Here is a 22,325-nt window from a genome sequence, read left to right as displayed (position 1 = left end):
TTAGTCCAGTTCCTCAAGTAAGACTTGTAATGTGTCTAGATCCTATGACAAAGTTAGATTCACTTTTTATGTTTATTTAGTAATAGAGCAGACTGGGTATTTCTGATGAAAAACAGCAGCAGGGACCTTTGTGTGCCTCTCCCATCATTGCATTTTGCAGAACAGTTTTACTTAGAGCCTTTAACCTGTGATTCATTTCACATCCCCATTCCCCAATGAGATAATTTGGCTGTTTACCAGCAGCAAAGCAGGTATTGTGTCTTTTAGTATCTCAGACATGTCTGTATAGATTAGAATTGTAACTTACAATTGCTTACAGCAACTTATGCTGAGCAGTTTTAGATTTCAGAATACTGAGAGCACAATGCCATTGACCAAACATTGCATGTCGGCTGAGGTGTCTCTTTTGGGATATAAGAGGCAATCATTGGAGTCTGTATCTGGGAGAAAAGGAAGGAAATCCCATATTAAAAATTAAATTGTAGCAGTTCTACTGCTGGGACAGAGCCAGGCAATGCAGTAAAACCAAGCTTGTGCAAAGTTATTTCCCTGCATATTAGTGCAATATGAATACTACATGTTACCTTCCTAAACAGGGAAGATGAAGCACCTTTCTCTTCTAGTCCAGCTTCTAAAGACCAACACAAGCAAGAGAGCAGGACAGCACATGTCAGCAGTAGAGCTGACAGCTTTGTTGTGACCTGGGCCTCACTCTGTCCCGTAGGATGTTCCACAGGGCCAGTCTCTCATCTTCCACAGAAGATCCTTTCTACCTAAATGTTTCAGGTGAAAGGCTGGGTCAGTGAACAGCTGAATGTTAATTTACTCATTAAACAGATCCACTTGGATTATTTAGGATTAAGGGATATTAAGCAGGTGCCATCCCCGCTGTGCCATCCCAGCACTGCTGCTTGCCAGAGCCGGGGCTGACAAACCGCACGAGCGGCGGATCCAGGCGCGCGCTGTTTCATGCACTCGTCCGTGAGCGGCTTCTGTTGGCCACGGGATGCAGACCACTGCTCTGGCACTACACAGCAGGGCTGTGTTCTCACTTGGAAAGTCTCACTGCTGCTCAGGGTTTTGCTTCAGGGTCTGCTGTGCTTGGTGGGTACCAGCCTGATGCTGAGGGGAGGGGCTGGGCTGGCAGGGCTGGCTGCAGTTCCTGCTGCGCTCCGTCAGTGTGCGAGGCAGGGACAGCAGCCCTTACACAGCACTTCTCACCTTTATCCCCTCCTCAGGTGGTTTAATAAGACATTAAATGAGAGGTGGTAGCAACCATTTTGGATACAGCAATATCTGGACTGCAGCAGAGGGGGCTCAGGCTCAGCACTGAGCTGTGCAAGGGAGGGCAATGCCTGCTCCCAGCGAAGCAGCTGGAGCAGAGCAGGGCATTAATGAGGTGTGGAGGGGCTGGTTCAGTTCTTCTGTGATTTTTCCGGATGCCTGAGTTTGAGTCTCACCTGGTCTATTGCCACTTCTCCTGTGCTGAAAAGAGGACACAGTGTCATTTAAACTGGTGATTCAGAGGCAGCCAGGTATGATGCTAAAAACCTCTCTCTGTGGTGTAGGAATTGTCATGGCTGATGGGTCATGGCGACCTTTTATCCTGACTTTGTTCACCACCTTTTAAAATGCAGCAAAGGTTTCTACATTGATGGAAGACACTGTAAACCTAAAATACAAATCTCACCATCTGATTTGTGCAACACAAGCTCAGAATTTTGGAATTTGCCAAATACACGGCAAAATTATTGCGGTTTGTTTTGTATTGTTAATGTTTGAACCTCTCTTGTTCTAGGAAAGGCCCATAAACATAAGCACTTGCATTTATCCCAGTGAAATTAGTGAAAGGCATGTCTTTTGCTAATTATCCACACCATTGGGCACCACAGTCGTAAGGTTTCTGCAGAAGAGGAGGATTGTTTGAGACCACTTCTTTGTTCTAAGCCTTTTTATGTCATGTAGCATTTTTCTTTAGTGCAGACATTTACATTTTTCTTAAAAGTTGCATTTTGCCTTGAGTTCTGCAACTTTCTTGGCTTTCCAGGGAAGTGCATATAGTGCATTTTGCATATAGAATCACAGAGAAGACAAATAGTTAGCTCTTAGTGTGTTATTATCTTCCACACATTTTTATATTATTGCCGTTCATAACACTGCACCACAAGCTGGAAAACAGTAAAAGCCTCTTTATTTATAAGATTATTACAGGTATCCTCGGGTGTATCTCATGTGTATACATCCTGTCAAAATATTTCAGGATTTTGACAAAAGTGTCTGAACTTGTTTCAAGTGACATGACACGGCTTTTAACTGCCTTTTTTTTTTTTTTTTACAGTTTTAGTATTTTTAAGAGTAGATAATAAGTGTTACTCGTGCTCTAAAAAAACCCAGAGAATTCCTTGTTGTACAGAAAGCATCAGTGGAATTTTGCAGTTAAACAACCTGTACGGGAAGTAATTATGATACTCTCTATAGTTGCCATCAAAAAAAAAAAAAAATACAGTCTTGAATCCTGTGGAAGGTATAACAGGCCTAATTAATGCCCACACTGTTTCTCCAGAGAAACAGATTTTTTTTTTTGTAATGTAAATGCACTTCATAGAAAATGTTATTGTGCTTATTTTATAGGTTTTTTTCCCTCTTGTTCAGGGGTAGTAGGAGGTGTTTCCCAATGTGATGTGTACCTCTCTTCAGGACTGCAGGCTGTATTGTCATTTCTGAAATGGGGAAAACAGTATTTTGTATAGTATATTTCCTGTGCTTTTTAAGTGTGGATGTCAATTATGATTGAAGTGTGTTTCCACATCGAAGAAGCGTGGATGTGTTTGTGCATGTCTGTGTGCACCAATTCATGTTCTGAAGTAGGTGGCTATTTCATTGTTGTGTTCACTGTGTGTGCATGGAGTCAAGGTATTATCAGGAGCATTCCTTTCAGCTTTTACAATAAAAGCTGAATCAGAGGCTGAAAACCCTGACACATCTGGAATTTCAGAGCATTTCCCGGGACTGATAATTAATGGCACTCAATCAACCCTGCACCTTGTCACTGATGGCTGATTAGAGTTTTGCTAATGAGAAGGTATTCAGACAACAGTTGGGATTTTTTGATTCAGTTGTTAGTATGGTTGGGGATCTCTGTGGGTTTAAGCCTGAGCTGATATCCCCAACTAGGGGAAGAACTATGCTCTAGAAGAGCCCATGTAAATAGTGAGACTTTTTTCTGCTGTCAGTAGTTTTGTGTGTACACGTTAAGCTCTGCAGGTCAGGAATCACTAGTTTATATGTTTATAAACCTGTGTTGCTATTTATGCTTCTAAAGTATTTAAAATAAAGTGGCCTCTCAGTTGCACTGAGTGGCAGGAGGGGATTACTCTGTTCTGTGCCTGGCAATGCTCACCCCATGCTAACTGGTCAGTTTAATGAGTGCTGTTTGGTGAGACACTTCCATTGGAACCAGATTCATCTCAGGGCTATCCAGAATTGGAATTGGAAGAAACAATGGGCACAAACTGAAACACAGGAAATTCCATTTAAATATAAGAAAAAAGCTGCAAGGGAGATTGAACACTGAACCAGGTTCTCCAGAGGGGTGCAGTTCGAGATATTAAAATCTTGACTGGATACAGTATTGGGTAGCCTCCTTTAGTTGACCCTTCTCTGAGTTGGAGGTTAAATAACAGGATCTCAAGAGATGCTTTCCAGTCTCAGCAAGTCTGTGATTTACTAGGCTGGGACCTAACTGGTTATGTCTATGCTTCCTGAACAGAGCAGGCTGGGGGGTACCACTGAGTGTCTGCAGGCAAAGCTCTGAGCACAGGTAGTGGTTTGTCAGTGTGCTGCCATGCTCAGCAGCAGCTCCCCAGCAGGCACATCTGGGGCTGGGCTTGTAAGTTTATCTCTGAACAGCCCTCAGGTCTTGTCCGAGGGCTGCTGTTGGGAAATCTGGGCATAACTGGTGTTATTGAGCCCTTTCTTTCCTGAACTGCATTGGTGACATCATGACATGGGATTAATCGGACAATAATCCTGAATCCTTGTAGTTCTTTCTCAGTGGGGTTGCAGGAGGGGTCACCTGATAATCAGTAAATCCAAAGAGCTTGCTAATTCCATATGGTTCTCTGCCAGGACGGAGCTGATAACTGACTGGCATTTCGTAGGTGTGCAGCGCGATCCAAAATCAAGATTTCACTGTCATTGATGACTACTGCACTGGACTGCAAGCTCTTCTTTACCTGAAAAGCATTGAGGAACTTGAAGACTGGAATGGACAGAGTCCTGCCACCATGTGCCATCAGAAAGGAAAACCAGTACCTAGAATTGCTGATCTGATGGGAAAGGTATGTTGTTTTATTGCCATTCCTCTATAGTAACACTATGTCTTTGTTTTGAATGTAATTCCATAATAATTGTATGCAGTTTCTGCTACTTACTGTGATTAATCACTGCTGCTGTCACAATTAGTAACCAAGTCATTTTCCTTCTGAATATTAACAAATATGTAGGCAGCTTAAGAAGAGAAGCTTGAAATGACTTGATACAGGCTAACATCTTACTACAAATATGATCTCTTCACATGATTCGTAACATCATGTCTTTAAAAAAATATAGGATGTAAAATTAAAAATGCAATAGAAAAAGTTCTGGAACTGCTTGTTTTAATAAAACTCAACTCACTTCAGATTGATCCTGATATTGTGCCAGAAGCTCCTGTGTGTTTTAGCAGGACACATGCAAAAACCCTCTTGCAGTGGCTCTGAGCTGCTGAGACAGGTAGTTTCAGACCAGCTGTTAGCTGGAACGTGAGATCAGGTAGGGGTGGTCCTTCAGTCACCACACCTGAGCATCTCATGGTCTTTCATATGTGCTGATGCCCAAACCCTCTGCAAGGCAGGGAAGTTCTAAGTGAGGATTGGTCACACTAGACAATTTAATAAATTCTGCAAGATCATTTAAACCTAGAAAGTCTGTGATGAAATGGGAATGTAAATGATGGCCAGCATGAAATCCTAACCTCTGGACTGTCTCTCCTCTCTGCTCTAGCAGTTCCCTGATACAAAAGCATTTTTGGAGATTTTTGACAGATGCAATGGGTTGCAGCTGCCCCAGCCCTGCTCACCCCTCCACCAGGGCACCTGCTGATCCATACTGAGAAGCAGGGAGGTGTAACTGGCTTCCTGCTGATGCCCGGCTGCCTCCTGCTCTAAGCAAAATACCTGCACAGCAGGGAGGCCAAGCTTTTGTTTCTGGTTACTAGAGGGGATCACTTTGAAGACTGATTTCAGTTATACATCATGCCTATTGATTATCTTTCCAAAAATCTGATGTACAACTGTTGAAAATGTTGTAAAAAGTAAAGAATTACAAAAGAATAGGATTTGGAGTGTCAAACGCCTCCAAATCTCTGCTTATCATTGCTGATGACTGGAATTGGATTTAGCAGGAGATTAGAGACTCCTATATTGTTGTTGTTCTCTGTGGAGCTCTGAAAATTACAACATTACCTTCAAGGGGGAAAGACAATCCTATTCCTAAAGCTCTGGATAATACACTGCTTAAAAATAAACCAAGATATAAGCAGTTTCATTTTCATCTACTTATGTTAAGCAGTTAAACCAGGCTCAAAGGGTTATAGCTAAACTTCTTTCCTTTAACACCTGTGGAAACCTACACAGCATTTCCAACTCATGTTACAGATTTGTTGTAATTCTTCTTTCAAGCTGCACTCAGTGCTCTGTCTTTGTTTTACCTTTGTATTTTACTAAACAGACAACCATTGTCAAAGACGTTTCTCCTGTCCTTTTGAATGAGGAAAAAGAATTGTAATTTTTAGTCTTTTTTTGCTTGTCACTACATCGATAATTAACTTTAAAAAGGTTGTGTGAAAATATGCTTTTAGGAAACATTTAATAATTCAAAGGAATCTTAACTTGAAACAGGTCACATGAAAAAGAAAAAAAACAAAGCCCTATGTAATCTTGTGTGGCTGGCTCTGTTAGGCATGTAAGACATGCAGAATATAATTTATTGTGTATTCGTATTAGCACTGAATTATAGCATTGTAGCATTTCTACTAAATAATAGCATTTAAAGTTAAGCAGGCTGCATTGTTGATAAGCTATTGATACATTTTAGGCATAAGCTCAGGATGGCTGTTTGTCCAGGAGTGAACATTCAAGGGAAAAGGAAGAAAAATAATATAAATCTGGTAACTGGAAATACCGTGATAAATGATCCTACTAGGGGCAATCAAATACAAAGACTTGATATCATTAATATTTATAATATCCTAATTAGCAAGACTGTGCCTAAGCAGTGTTATTAGTGTAACTAATTATGTTATCATAAACTAAGTTTGCAGTATTGTAGGAATCAGTATTCTTACTTTCATAAATTATTATCAATATTGGATTTCATGTACTTGTGCCTAGTAAATTTAGTTAAGTACTGTAGTTTCATCTCAATTCAAACACAAATATCTAACTTGCTTGGCAGCGAGTCATTAACATGTCTGTGAGTCTCTTTCTGAAATGAATTCACTAAAAAGCATGTCCTTACTCTCTGTTTGGAACAGAGAAAAGAACCTATTGATATTTTCTCATTGATAAAATAATGTGTGGGAATGTATATGTTATATATGAAGTAAAATGTGACAGTCAAAATCCTACCTTATAGAAACATAAGGAGCTGCCCCAATTTGTGTTGGTATATGCCATGAGATGAAATGCAGTTTCTTCAGTAAGACCTCATAAGAAGCCAAGCAGCAAATACAGATGAACATTTGCATTCAAAAAGAACAACAACAAAAAAAAGTGAATTTTCTGATTTTGATATGTTGTGGGTTTTGTGCAGTAGATTTTAAAATATACAGGAATCATCCTCCTTTTCATTACAAGATTACTGTTATTTTTAAATAGAATCAAGGGATAGCAAGTTCAGACATTTGACATTTTAGTAATAAGGAAGTGAGGGAAAATTATTTTCACCAGCGTCAAGAACCATTTGCTTTCTGATTGTATACAAATTCATTGAGCCTCTACCAATTTTAAATAAATTACAGATTTAGGAGCCATTCTGTTCCCAGATAAGTATGTTCATAATGTTATCTGTTTTGATGCTGTTTTGATTCACAGTGCAATATTGAATGTTAATGTCTGTATTTTTAGGTAATGGTGGACTATTCTTTTTATAATTCATTGTCTGTCCTGGTTTCAGCATCAAACAGATGCTGACTGCAGAGTGTTGCCACAGGAGAGTGACACGTGAAATATTGTAGTATTTGATGACCAGAGTAAACTAAAAGATAAATACCTTCTTCTAAATGGTACTCCTAACCTCAAACTGAAGCTGTCTTGCCATGCAGTCACCAGATAAATTACGAACTGAACAGTTATCACTGTCAGGTGTTACGTTTATCACAATAATTTCCTTCCTAAACAGAGAGAATACTGAAAGTACTGTGCTAAATAATGTAATATAACAAGCAGTTAAATAGCAAACATAAAATGCTTTGGCTGAAAAAGAGATTCATGTTGATTAGTATCTGTTCATCCTTCTGCATTAATGAAACTAATACTTCTGATAATTTATAGCCCTTGAAATATCAGAAGCACCACAGCACTGGAAAATATTTTGGAAACTTGAGTGCTCTTTTTCTGTTTTTCACTGTTGCAGAATCTATTTATTTTTGTATGTAGACCCTAATTTTATCATCTTTCAGCCAGCAGTATTTATTTTCTGATCGTCTTTTCAGTAGCTTTTTCCCTTTTGCTAATAGTTGCTGCTGGAGCCATTGTCCAGGATGTAGCCTGTGGTACTACACTGCCTATGATAGGAGTAGGATTCCCACTTAGGAATGCCAGCCTCATTGGTTTCCACTCACGGGGTGATACAGGTTTCCATAGCTCCACCAATTTTACTCATTTTTTCCTGTGGTTGTAACCATATCTGTAACAGCTCTGAAGAGAGTCCTAGCACAGATGCTGTCTCAAGCGCACAAAGGTGGCCAAAGCCAGAGTTCTGGGCTTCTTTTCTCATTGCTTTTCAGATGGTTTATTGAGTTGGGTTTGTTTGCCTTTCTCTTTTTTTCTGTGGGAGGACCTTACACTTGAAACCTTGGCACAGGTGACTGTCATTAATGTCAACTCTGAGTGACCTTTGCATGGAATAAAAGTTGTCAGCCTGTCTCAGGTTTGATCTCAAATCTTGTGTGCAAATCTTGATGCTGAGATGAGAGAATGGCAAAGTAAGGATGACACCACAGTGCTTCTCCTTGACTCCTTCAAGGAAGAACTTGTGTAAAAGCACACTTACCTCAGAATAAATTTAGGGCTGAGATCAAGTGCCTGATGCACTCAGGAAGACAGTTAAGATGTAGTGCACACTCTTACAACGCAAAGTTATTAAGGTGACTGCATAAACCAGAGGAAGGGCACAGTTGGTCTCCTTACAATACAAAATTAATAGAATTATGTTTTAAAATAGTGTTCACGAGTTTCTCAGGAACATACATGACCAGGAGCAAGAAAGATAACTCTGTTGTCACTAGGTATCTGAACACGGTGTAGTATTCCCCAGAGGTGCAATTTGATCCCCTGTGTGTCTCACTGTCTCACCTTGTCTGTTTGTTACAGGACTCTTTTATTAGTTGCTCACTGATCTTAATCCAGAGAGCTGAGGTGATTATGTCCCAGAAATGCACTGTGTCAGCTGGTGATCACAGAAGTGGTACAGTGTGTCTCTGTAAAAACTTCCATTAAGGTCACCTATAAAAATCATGCTTAATGCAGTGGCTGCTATACATGCCAGGTAGCTAGACAAAAATCCTGCCATGCATTCAGTTGGTAGGTGTGAGTTTATAGGAAAATAATATATATGGATGTTTCATACTTTGCTTTCAGCACCAGGAGTTATGAACAAGTGATATTTGTTTAATCATGTCTAAATGATAAAAAATTAAAAATAACAAAAACTAATAATTTGAGCATCTTGATTCCAGAAATATACAAAACTCCAGAGGAACTCAGTGGGTAGTTCTCAACTGTTAAGGTTGTGCTGTACTTTAAGTGTTAGAATTGTATCTGGTAAAAAGACATTTATAGACAGTGGCTTTATTCGTCAGGCAGATGAGAGAGAATGATGCTGTACATGCACAATGTATGACTTCCATGACATTTCATCACCTTAAATTTAGCAACCTTCTGATTTTCTTCTCTGAATGGACTTCCCATTGGAACAGACTTCCCATTTGGTCTAAAATACTGATTTCCTTCAAGTTATCCCATTTGGACTAAAATACTCATTTCCTATAAGGAATCTGTGGGCACTAAAATTTGAGTCTTCCAAACAGCATAAACCTGCTAAATTCTAACTGTACTGCAGTCAAATCTAAATAGTCTATTGTATGGCAGAGAAAAAACCTTACTATACTGTCGCTATCGAACATGAAAGAACCAGACGCACACCGCTGCTCCAAGGTGAAGAACAAAAGAGGAAGTTTATTTTCTGACTCTAGCATTTATAGTTTTCTAAAAGTGACAGTGGATTGGAGGGTGACCGTGCCACCTCTCCAATGCCACTGGTCAAACCAACAGTCTATCAAGTCTTTCCTCCTCCATAAAGGAATGCAAAACAATGTGTTATCTCCAGACAGTGTGTGATAAAGTTCTCTACAAGGAGGTAAACATCAGAAGGCTTAGAAAATCCTAGAAAATCAGGGCGACACTATACCGACCAGACTTCATACAAAGTATTAAATTAAGTCTTCTATTAAAAAAATAAATTAAATGGGAACTCAGCCATCCAAGACCCACTGCTGCATCGTACAGTTTTGTCTGCCTTCAGATTCTTCAAGACCTCGGACTAGCATCACTGAGCAGCGGTTTTCACCCTTCATTCTTGGAAGTGCTCCTTCTTCTTTAGGAAAACAAATTTGCCCAGTATGGTAAAGAACTGTTACCTTGTTTCCAACACTGCAGAAAAAATGGTATTTGTGGCTGGAAAATACAGACTGTTTAACATATGTTGATATAGAGATTGCAATAAGATAATTAACACTAGGTGAAAAAAACCATTTTCCTGTATTGCTATCACCAGCTCTGAAGAAGAGTTAGAGAGGAAAAAAATTCGATTTGAGCTGTGGTGGACTGACCCTGGATGGATTCCAGGTATCCACCAAAGTACCTGGCACTCTCCTCTGCAGCTGGACAGGGAGGAGAAAATATAAACAAAGGCTCAGGAGTTGAGATAAGGACCCAGAGAGATCACTCAACAATTATCATCATGGGCAAAACAGACTCCGTTTGGGGATATAATTGAATTTATTACCAATTAAAATCAATGCAAGATAATAAGAAGTTAAACAAATCTTTAAAACACCTTTTCCCCCACTCCCTAGCTCATTTCCAGGCTCTTCTTCCTCCCCTAGTGGCACAGGGAGACAGGGAATGGGGGTTGTAGTCAGCTCTTCACACCTTGTTTCTCCCACTTCCCAGGGACAGGAGTCCTTCCACCGATCACTGAGTCAGTGCACAGTCCCTCCCATGGAAGACCAATTCTCTGCAGACTTCTCCAACATGAGTCACCCCCACGAGCCACAGTTCTCCAAGAACAGCAGTTCCAGGGGGTGCTGTCCTTCAAGAATAGGCTTCTCCATCGTGGGTCTCCCACAGGTTCCCAGATCCTATAAGGAAACTTGCTCCAGTGTGAGCTCCTCTCTCCACAGGTCTGCAGGCAGGAGCCTGTTCCAGCATGGGCTTCCTGCAGGTTCACAGCCCTCTCTCAAGCATCTCCCACTCCAGTGTGAGTCTCCTCCAGGGGCTGCAGGTGGATCTCTGCCTTCCCGAGGACCTCCAAGAGCTGCAGGGACAGAGCTGCCTCACTATGGGCTGTACCCAGGGGCTGCAGGGGAATCTCAGCTTTGCCACTTGGAGCACCTCCTCCCCCTCTTTCTTCACTGACCTTGGGGTTGGCAGTTGTTCCTCTCACATGTTCTCCAAGTGCAATTGCCTCTGTGCAATCATTTTTCTTTCCTTCTTAAATATGTTATAACAGAGGCATTACTGAAATTCCTGACTGGCTCACCTATGGCCAGCCACGAGTCCATCGCTGGCTGGCCTTGGCTCTGTCGGACACGGGGAACCTTCTAACAGCTTCTCACAAAAGCCTTTTCTGTAGCTCCCCCTGCTACCAAACCTGGCCTCACAAACCCAGGAGAGCTGTTTGATCCTCTTTCCCATTAGCTAAAACTTGGACCCGAAATATGGCTTTCAGCCAGACAAAGCCTTTTAAGTATAAGCCAGTATTGATCAAGAAACCTCTTACTTTAGGATATTATGGGAACTTGCATCAGCACACTCAGGAACTCTTGCTGCAAATGCTTGTTGGGTTGCCCAAAAATAAGGCTGTGCCAAAATATGTCTGCACCATTATCTGCAGGCAGATGAAGAAATAAGTCCTTTCCTTCTGCTCCCCGCTTAGTCTTTCAGCTCCTCATCTGATGATGAAAGACCTCCACAGGCATTGCTTCAGGTGAGAGTCTGGTGGTTCTCTGTGGGGAGAGCCAGCAGAGCTGACTCTGCACCCCACTGCACAAGTCATATTTACCAGCTTTGCTGCCATTGGTGAACCTCCCAGCCTTTCAAGCTGAGCTCAATTATGAGTCTGACAAATTTTTAGAAAAAAAAGACCAGTTTAAAATTTTCTTTTCCTAATTGTTCTATTATGGAAGTTTATGTTGTGATTACCTACAGTGCTGTTTCTCACAGGGGGAGCAGGTTATGTAAAATGTGTCTTCCCTAACAGTGAAGCCATTTGCAGTAGAAATGTATAAGACAAAAGGAGCTAGGATTATTAAAGTGCATTTTAAATACTTTAATCTTTGGGGGGTTTATATGTACTGTATGCTAAATTTGCTTTGAGCATGGAGTTTAAAGTTTCAGATGCACAGGCAGTAAATGTGGCTATTAAGAAAACCATGTATTTCACACTAACTCCTTGGCTGTGGCAGTTTTAGTGCATTCACTGCTGGCAGTGGACATCAAGCCAGGAAAATCCAACTCCTGATGCAAAAGGATTAAAAAAAAAAAATCCAGGCGCTGCCAAAAATACATAATTCTTTTTTTGTACTCTGCAGTTTGTTTTACTTAGGGAAACGGCCTGGTCATACCCTGCAGCATGCATTCATTACAGTGATCTTTGACTGGCAGATGCAGAGTAATAAGATGCATATTTTAGTGCTTATTATAATACCCTGTCCAAAAACAACTTGACAAATTTGTGATTTCGACAGTATCTCATTTTGCTGGCTGCAGTGCTCTGTGATTGCCTGGTCCACGTGGCTTCCAGATTATGCATACCACCAATACTGCTCATTAAAATGGCCACAGTTCACCAGTTTCGGTAGCTTGGAACGAACTTGGAATGAATTATTATACAACAAAGAGGCTGCTGTCATGCAGAACAAAAGACAAGCAAAAGAGAGCTTCGGCTTAATGAGGCTAAGTGAGTGTCTCCCCTGCATCACCAGCTACTTGATGGCCTTTGAGCATGGATTTTTTTTCTCCACAGGCCAAAACCTTTGGTCTATTATTTTGTGTTTATGCACCTTGAGGCTAATATACATTTTAATATGCTGCACATGGAGAAAAAAATCAGCCATTAGATTAGAACATGTGCACTCCCTGTTAAGTTAATGACAGCCGAACATAGAGATAAATTTAGGTTTTCATATTTAATTATAGCACAGTGCAGTACGTTTAGCAAGGATAAATTGCACTATTATTATGCTTCATTTTTTTTGACATCTTTTCATATTAACCATGCACACTTACCCCCACTTCCTCCCCAGTGTCACACATAATGTCTCTGTGCATCATCCTTCTCTAACACCATTAATTTTTTATTCTGTACAGTTGTATATGTATTGTTGTATTTGTTACTTAGGGTTAGCTTGCTGGCTGGATAAAACCATTCAAAACAGCCCTTGTGTTGGGTGATCTACATAGGCAGTAGACACAGAAAAGACATAAAAAGAACTGGCTTGTGTAGCCAGAAATGGTTCCTCATTCTGCTCCCAGAGCAGGGTTCCCAGCCCTTCTTCCCTGGGTCCTTTCAGAGTGCTGTACACTGTCTGACTGCAGAGGGGTAGGCCCTTTCTCAAGGGACTGACTAGGAAAAACCAGAGAAATAGTGTGTGGAAGGTTAAGTGAGTTCTAAAGCGGATTGTAGTTGGATAATATTAATATGGATGATGGTGATGTTAATAAAAAATGTCTCTGCAACTGCACAAAAACTAAACCAGACCTAATGTTTTAGGTAGTATGTGGCATTAATTAGGATATTGTACGTGTGTTTGTCAAAGCTGTTTCTCCAAGAATGGCATCAGGAATTAGGCTAGACATCACCCTTATAGAAGACAACATGAAATTAAACATGGAGGCAAGTTGGCATGCAATTCAGTCTTTGAATGTTCTTATCAAGTTTAATGTGAATATTTGATAGTTTCTGGGCTGCCATGGATTTGATGGTGATGCTGGACTGGTTTTTATTACCTGAGAATGCTTTAAGATTTGATTTCAGCTCTGGTCTGAGCTATTCATGGAGCTGTAGTTTGTGAAATATATGTTTGCATGCTTCACAAAATTAAGGAAATACTGCTATTTTCCAAAGTGGATTAGAGCAGGTAATAACTCACAGGAAGAAGATTTTCCTCCTCCCGCTGTGTGTATAAGCAAGCAGAAGATATTATGCTACAGGCTTATTCCTAGATTATTCCTTATTGGATAGTTGTTTCGTGACAAAAGACACTGTGGCTTGATGACCAGAGGGTCATGACAGGAATAATAATCACCATATGAAAGGGTGTCTGGATCTGGGTGATAAAACATTCCTCATCACAATCAGTCAGCACTTGCTGGTGCAAGAATTTTCCTCAATGGCAGAGATCAGCTTTTTCATATTAATTGAGAGCCAGTCGGTCTCTTTTTCTCTCCCTCTCCTCCCTCTTTCTCCAGCCTTCAGTTCTGTACCAGCTTTTCCAGCTAAAGAGTATTTTCTTTGTCAGGTGAAGACCGATTTTGGGGATGTTTAGGATGCTGCAGTATTTGTGGGGTTGGTATTAGTTGCAGAGCCTTACTCTTGGTGTCCTCACTGAGTAAAGCCCAGGTCAGTAATGATTGATAGCTAATTGTCTGCAGTTCAAGCACTAGAAAATGGGTTGGCATTTAATTTATGTGTGCAAAACTCTTCTCCCTGATTTTGTAAGTGCAGATTTTGATGCAAATTGCATTCATGAAAGCAAGGCTGTGGCTTTCAAAATGTAAGCTATAATTACTAGTCTGAGAACCTGATGATACGAAATTCTTCCTCTAGAATCTACCCCTAGTGAGAGGAGACATTTATTAACATTGTGTATTTCTAAGCAGCACTTCTAACAATCTTTTAGTTCATTAAGCCCTGGTAAAATGCTTGGTATTACATGAGGTGTAGTCTCATGGAGTGGCAAGCTGCATCCTACAGACATCCAGATGGCTTAGAAATATCTGTGCAATCAGAAAGGCCCCTCTGTATCTGTAGGTAGCTATTATTAGTAAAACCTGCTTTTATTTCTGTATCCCCATGTTGTTTATGGCACTAGTCACAGACACACATACTGATGTGCAAGAAAAGACTTAGACTTTAACGTTCTAAAAGAATCATTATCCCTTTAAGGTTCTCATCTAAGAAAGCTGTTTATTTGGATACTCTGTGGGCCACAATGTCCGTGCAAGAAAAGTGCAAAATTAAGTAGGTGGTATTGGTTATAGACAGGAGACTTAGAATTACTTTTCAGCCTGTTTTCCAAGAGCTCTTTTATTTTTATGCTAGTTTTGAGAGGAAGTTTGCAATAACATCTTTTAATTTTCTTAGGAACAGATTTGGCCCATAAGATAGCCTCAAGTGTAGTGGCATGCACATACATATGAAAAATATAGAGGAGTTATTTATGGGGAGAGGCTAAAAAAGCTAAAAGTCATAAAGTGTCCTGTAAACATAAGAGGTGGAGAACTCAGTGATGCACAAATATTTGACCTTTTCAATCACTGAAGAAAGGGGGATTTTCTGATGTAGAGTGAAAACTCAACTGAGACTGATGAGTTAAATTCAGAGGGGTGGGAAAAAGTGTTCAGGGAAAGAAGGAGAAAAATTATCCTGATTGGAAGAAAAGTGTTTTTGTACAAATGATGGTGGTTTCCTGCTGTGCTGATGAGATTAAAGGTGGGGAGGACTTGTAAAGCTTGAATGCATAGAGTCTAAAGGAAGTACTGCTGGGAGAAATTTTGGATTTCCAGGACTATGTGCTGGACTTGAAGACTTCTCCTGTCTGCGCAAGCTAGACCCTGGCCCTTTCCAATGTTATAGCTGTACAAGAGGGGCTACCCATGGAAGCAACTGGGTCCTTATAAAGTGTTCAGACAGGGACTTACTGTAAGTCACTGGAGCTGTAAGTATCTAATAGTGTGCAATTGAAATGTCTTTTTGCTTAAAGAATAAGATCAGACTTAAGGAACATGATTATGACCTTTCCCATTTACTTTATTTTTATTGCTATAGAAAGCCCTTAAAGGTTTTTCTGTAGTCTTGTGTGGTTTTGATTCAGCCACGTGGGTGTCTTAGCAGTCAAAGCTGTACTTCCTGAGTTTTTTATGGACAAGTGCTCTAAAATATCTTTCTGTTCCATTGTCTACGAGTCACACAGGACAATTGTCCCCAGTACCTGAACGGAGCTGGTGGCACACCATTTCTACATGGAGGAGTAGAGAAAAGAGATTTCTGCACTCTGCTGACCTATTCATGCTGAACAAAACTCATTAAGGCCCGAGAACTGTGTTTGGGTTGTTCCAGGGAAAAATTACAGCCAGCCTGTAATCTGTTGCTCCACACTGGGGCTCTGTAATAGTTTGAAGTGGCCTGGCAAGAATTATATTGATTTCTTGGGATCTCATTCAGGCTGATTGAACTTGTGTGCTCTGATGGTGGATGTTTAAGAACACCTACCCCAGCTGTTATTAAGAAGGTGGGTCTAATCCTCGCACAGGTGAGACCTTGTTTGCCCTTCATTCAACTTAACAGACAAGTTTTAATGAGATAGCTCCTTTTATATTTTATGCCATGGCTGTGTTTTTGATTTCCACACTTGTAACTATCCAGTGTAAGTAAGTCAGTATATAACCCATATATTGGTCAGGATATGTCACGTTATATATCTATTCTTTCATTAATCATTTTGTGTCTTTCCAGTTTGACTGCTCAGAATAATTAACACATTCCTTTCTATTACTATGTTGTATTTTTTCCAAGTTGATGATTTATTTACATAAAAGCCATAAAATACCTTGTTTTATACGTTAAGTCTGGATTCATGTGAAATGCAGACACGTATCACTGAAATACAGGGTTTTTTAGATCCACCAGGACTTAGTCGTCCAGTTGAGTTTAAAGTCGTTTAAGTCTAGAACCTATAAACTATAATTGTATTTATTTATATTAACCATCATTACACCATGGAGCATTTTATCCTAAATGTTAATCATTACTTCATATTTTCTGAATATTTACTACTACTATTACTGCAACTAATGATAATATTAAATATATGCCAAAAGGCATATTTTCCAACTGCAAACCAAAAGTCTAATCTAGTCTCTCCAGCACATTTTCCTTGCCTTTACTGAGCCTTCTTTCAAATGCTGGGCACTTCTGACATTTTGAAATGTCATTTCAAAATTTTCCATTTGTAAATTGACAACCAAGAAGACTTATTGTAAACACAGAGAGCTCAATAAGCACAAACATATCTATATTTTCCCTTTTACTAAAAATGTATCACCAAACTGCAAACAGCTCATGTACCATTTCCATTAAGAAAAATTATATTTTGAAGCTTCTTAAGTTACCAATTAAATAGGAGCAACCCAAAATCCTTTGGTGACTGTAGCATGAGTGTGCCATTTCATAATCACCATTTCCTAAGGAGCACCCAAAGGAGCATGGCCTCGGGGCCGTTTTGGTTGGTGCAGAACAGGGCTAATAAATGCCTCACACTTCAGAGCTCCCTCTCTTTCTTCACAACAAAGTCATCATCTTTCATTTGATAGACTGCAGCCATTTTCTTTCTTTTCTTCCCTTATCAATTCTGTCATGGCTTGGTTTTGACCTTCAGTTCCTGGTCTGTGGATGGGCTCTTGTGCCTGCTGCTGGATTTTGGACTTATTTACTGGGATAAAGCAGATGGAGGAAAAACAGTATTTGCATTTTTCCACAGGATCTAATTTATTTCTTCATTGTTTATTGCTGAGTTATTTTTGTCTACATAGTGTGAATAGTTTGCAAAGGTATTTATAAAAGCATTTCACTGATCAACGTGCAGCCTGAAAAGCTTGAAAGTCTGCCTCTCTGTCTCCATTTAAAAAACCAGTTCCTCTCCTTCCAGACTGTGTCTTTAGTTGCCAGTTCCTAATTGGGGAGGGGATGCCTCTGGTTTTGACCACTATTTTGAGTACTAGCTCATAATTCAGCACACACTGGGAATATAATTTTTAGTGCAGAATCGAGCATTTATTGAGATGTATTTAGGTGAAATCTTAACACAGTCTATTGTAAGACTCTAGCTCTCCAAATACCATCCCCAGCTCATCCACAGAGAAAGGGCTTACTGTAAAGTGTCAGACTGGGTGAGCTGCCCTTGGGATTCTCCAGCACAAGGGGTGCAGTCCCCAGCCACAAGCATTAGCCAGGATGTGCACAGTTGCTGCTGTGACAGGGACCGTGCCACTATTTCGGTTTCGAGCACAGAGAGGTTGTACAGTGTTATGAGTCCAGTACAAGACAATTCCATAAAGCAATTGCAGTGAAAACTTGGACACTCAAGAATTGCATGGGTAGTGGTGGATACATCAAAATCTGAGCTCATAACCATAGTGTCCCTGCCTCAGTCCTGTAAGGGTACTTTAATTTTCTTCCTGTCTTGCTGCTCATAAATGTGCTTCTTTTGAGACCACACCCAAATGCTGTTGGAAAAGGGTTGTAAAGTTATAAAGATATATTTGAGGGCATTATCCAAGTATAATAAAGTAAAAAAAAATGCAAAGAAATTGAAGTTATTGAACAATTGAATTAAAATTTTAGGCTAGGGATTGTTTTATTGCATATGGGTTTCTACTTGGCTTCTACAGTCATGAAGGAATAGAAATTTTTTTGGAGGTAAGAAAATCAAGAATTTTGATTTTAATGTACTGATTATTTTAATTTAACAAGTGACTTCAATGTACTTGTAAACATTTTCTTGAACAAATAATTTAAGTATATTGCTGAAGACTATTTTTAGCTCAGTCAGTAAAAAACTCAGTTTGGACATTTACGTATTGAAAATGTTTTACTTGATTTTAGGGAGATATTTCTAGATCAGAGATGAAATTTTTTTCTCATACAAATTGAAATGTTAAGTAATTAAGTAGAATTAAAATGAAGGTAATAGTAAAATAATGCTGGTGAGCACATTGCGGATACTTTATTAAATCTGAAATCAGTAACACCCCAAAATGTGTTTGCCTTCTCTGAAAACCTGGCAGAGAAAACAACACAATTGTCCTCAGCAGCACTGCTGTCTTTGTATAATATACCAAATAGTCATCTTGAAGGCAAAGGAGGACAGTAGGAAAGTCTGCTGCCTTGATGAGTACCAAAGCTTACCTACATTCTCACAGACAGGAGTTTCTGAAATGTACAGTTCTCATTCTAATTCGTGGGGATTTTCCCCCTCCAAAATCAGCTGGAGTTTGGGACATTTGAGTTTTTCCCATGGTCTTTCACTTTCTTAGAAATAGTTGCAAAGAAGTTCAAAATATTCCCAGGTTTTCTCTGCCACAATAGCTCCACAGTGGCTGTTCCTGGCCCTCCATGCCCCACTTGCCACCCTGTCCCCATCTAGGGGATACTCTGCAACATAAATTCTGCCCCAGGCCGTGAACCCTGCCGTGGGGAGACCCAATAACCCTCATGGCCAGGTCCTGGCCACTGTGTGTGACCCGTGCCATGAAACAGGCAGGAGAGCCATGAAAATTTTATGTTGTAGTGTTTATTTGGGCTCAAGTTCTTGAGGAATTTTTAAAAGATAATATATGGCTTAGTGATCTACACTGGAACCAAGCTGCAAGTTATGAAGTGAGCTCAGCCAGAAAGTTCCACTTTGTTTGTGCCCCAGATGGCTTTGTATGCATAAGAACAGGAAGACTTTTTAAAGGCCGTTGGAAATTTTTTCCTGTGATCTATTATAGCTGATGTATCTTAAATTATTCTTCAACCCTTATCACTGCAATCAGGAACTTCAAAAAAAGGTTGAAACGTGCTGTGCTTTGTCTTGCTACAGGAGCATGTTCTTCTCTCCAACTTGAAAAAAATAGGAAATCTTTTAAGGCATACTAAAATACAGCATGAAACTCAGTGTCTGTATCTAGCCTTCATGGGGGATGCTTGAAAGGAGCTAGATTATTTTCCAGGGGGAACTTATGGCAGAGTGTTTGAGTATAAATTAACAGCAATGAAAGCGGTAAATTACAATTGCAACATCAGTTTCATTCTTAGTTCTGCTTTGCATTTCTATAGAAGGATTTATTATTACTCTGATTTACCTTCTACTAAGAGGTAAAAGAATGGAGAGTATGAGGTAGCAGCATTTGTAATTATCTTCTGGAAATCTTCAGCTTGTTTAAAATGCTGCATCGTGTCTGCTCAGAGACTCAAGTTGGTGTGAGCACACCCCGCCATCCTTCCTCCATTTTTTAGGCTGGATTTCCAGCATTTTCCAACAGAGCAGTTCAGCTGCAAGGTTCAGCACTGACTGAGGGAAAGATCTATCTTCCATCTCAGGTGAAGCACTGACCTCCTTTGTTGCCTCCATTTTTTTTATTTTTCATTTTCTCCCTGGCTCCCTGCATGTACTGGCAATGAGGAGTGGTGGTGATGGTGGTGTGGAAGTCCCAGATGAGCCATCCAGGCACAAAACAGCAAACAGTGCTTGGCTTTTTTCCTCAGCACTGTCAGTAAAAAGATCCTTTGTACCCTCTGTGCTGAAATCCCAGGGAAGGCTAGACTCCATGACTCCCTGCATTCACTCCTTGGCTTGCTGGATCTTCAGCAGCACACTTTTATAACAGTGCTGTGTAAGGTGCCTGGATTGGTTTAGGGGCATGCACACAGCCGTGGGACAAGCTCTCACAGGACCTCAGACTCAGATAGTGCCCTAGCCTTTCACCCTGACAGTAAAAGGCACTTTTCCAGCTTTACCTTCTCTGTGCAAAAGTGTATCTGTGTTGTTACTTGCTTTTGTTTTTACAGGAAGGAAATAATCATTAAAATCCTAACCAAAACCGAGCAGCCTGATCATACCCAAAGAACGAGAATGAGAGAGCAGGTGAGACATGCAAGATAGGTGGAGTTCATTAGTTAAGAGAGACTGCTGGGATATTTTAGTGATGAAGGTGCCATAAAACCTTTGCTGGGGAAGGCAACAATATAAAACAAGTGTCCATTTTATCTGCTTTCTTTTCTCCTCTGGAACAGAAACAGAGACACTTAGAAGCAGGCTAAAGGAACCCAATTAAATACTGAAAGGAAATGAAAATGAGTTCACAGTTCTGTTCCCGAGACTCATTCTGTGAATATTCAGTTTGTATTATTTTCAGAAAAATGTAAGACATTATAATTCTCAAGATGTTTCTCATTCTTGAAGAGGGAAACTAGGTGCCTAGGCTGGTGTTTAAACATGATCCATACTCTCAGTAGTGTCATTGGGACCTGACAAGTATTTGACATAGATCAGTTTCATTGTTGCAAAACATGAGTCAGTGGATCCCTCAAATCTACTCATTGCAGTTGGGGAAATGTTTAAAGTTTTCTTAAGGGATAAACAATTGATAGTCAGTTATACTACAGAAGGTGGAGCAATCATCAACAGTAACTTTTTTAAGCTGTTTTTTCCCATAGGAGTATTAAGTCAAAATATAATGATTTTATGATCTGTCCATACTGGTGTCAGTATCAGTATCTCTGATATCAGTAAAGTGTCAAAAGGAAAACTCTACCGCATCCTGAGATTGCTTTGCTTCCTAATTAAGAATACAACAGCATTTCAAAAAGTGTGAAAGGAGCCCTGTGTGGTGTAAAGTAGCCACAGAATGGACAAACCATTTTTTCCTGGTGTAGGAATTTGCTTTAAGACTAGGTTGAAGATACAGCTCATTCTTTGTCTCATGCTAGAACATTGTTCGTTTTCTTGATTTTTTTTAAGCTTTAGTTGTACTTCTCCTATTTGGGGGGAAATTAAAAAGAAAAAAGAGAGAAAAAAGAGGTGTTCTTAAATGTTAAAAAATGCAGGGATAAATAATGCCATACCGTGGCATACCTTTTATGGTTAACATTAAGCTTTGTCTCTCTAGTTCCAGGGAGTCCCTAATGACAGAGAATAGCATTTTTTGAAACTAGTTGGATGTTACAGTGTTTTACTTCATCCTGCCTGGGCACTGACATCAGAAGTGATTAGATTCCTATAGGCACCTAACTTCAGAAAGGAGAGAAATGTCTGTACTTCCAAATTAAATGTACCCAGGAATATTCCTAGGTGCTCAGGCCAGCTGGCACCAAGCAGCCTGTGCTGATGATCAGAAGCTGTTAGTCTCCAAAGCAGGTTGGCTGCAGGCAGGCTGCCTGCTGGGAATGGCTCCTGGAGCATGCCGACTTCCAAAGGCTCTCCAGGAATTGCCTGGGACACTGATAGTCAGCACAGGCCAAAAGCAGGCAAAAAAATGCTGTAATGCTTTGTTAGGATAGATGAAAACATCCTTGTGCCCAGGAACATTCCCAGACATGATTTACTACTGTGGGTATAGAGAGGATCTTGCAAAAGACTCTGAAGGAAAAAAAAAAAAAAAAAAAAGACAAGTAATGGCAGTATGTGACTGGGCATGAAAGATGGACAGATGGACACAGAAATGAGCTCTATTAGATGTTAGTGAAAATTGCACTCAGAAAAAAGCTCTAAGAGCCTGACGCTTCAAAACCAAGAAAAGCAGTCAGAATTTTTAGAAAATCTCCAGAAATATCTAAGATATAATAGGATGTAATGTAATGATAGAAATGTGTGACTAATACACATATTTTTGTATGGTGTGACTAGTATATATGTGTTATCCAAGTGTGGATGGTCTGAAAAAATGCTAAGTCCCTGTCTTTCCAGATGACATAAAGCAGCTAACCCAGGGGTTCATTGCATCCCAGAGGCTGAATTCAGT

The 22,325-nt window shown here is 40.1% G+C and overlaps 1 protein-coding gene across 1 annotated transcript in view; it reads left to right on the top strand.

The window, feature by feature from the left end:
- DPYD (dihydropyrimidine dehydrogenase) overlaps positions 1 to 22,325 on the top strand; it is a 342,395-nt gene that overhangs the window by 291,979 nt on the left and 28,091 nt on the right. Inside the window, exon 20 of the mRNA XM_059854310.1 lies at positions 4,161 to 4,340. Coding sequence (XP_059710293.1) covers positions 4,161 to 4,340 — 180 coding nt within the window. The remainder of the gene's footprint in view (positions 1 to 4,160; positions 4,341 to 22,325) is intronic.

This window comes from Haemorhous mexicanus, chromosome 9 (genome assembly GCF_027477595.1).
Source record: "Haemorhous mexicanus isolate bHaeMex1 chromosome 9, bHaeMex1.pri, whole genome shotgun sequence".
NCBI classification, from domain to species: domain Eukaryota; kingdom Metazoa; phylum Chordata; class Aves; order Passeriformes; family Fringillidae; genus Haemorhous; species Haemorhous mexicanus.
This window is presented reverse-complemented; position numbering and strand designations above follow the sequence as displayed.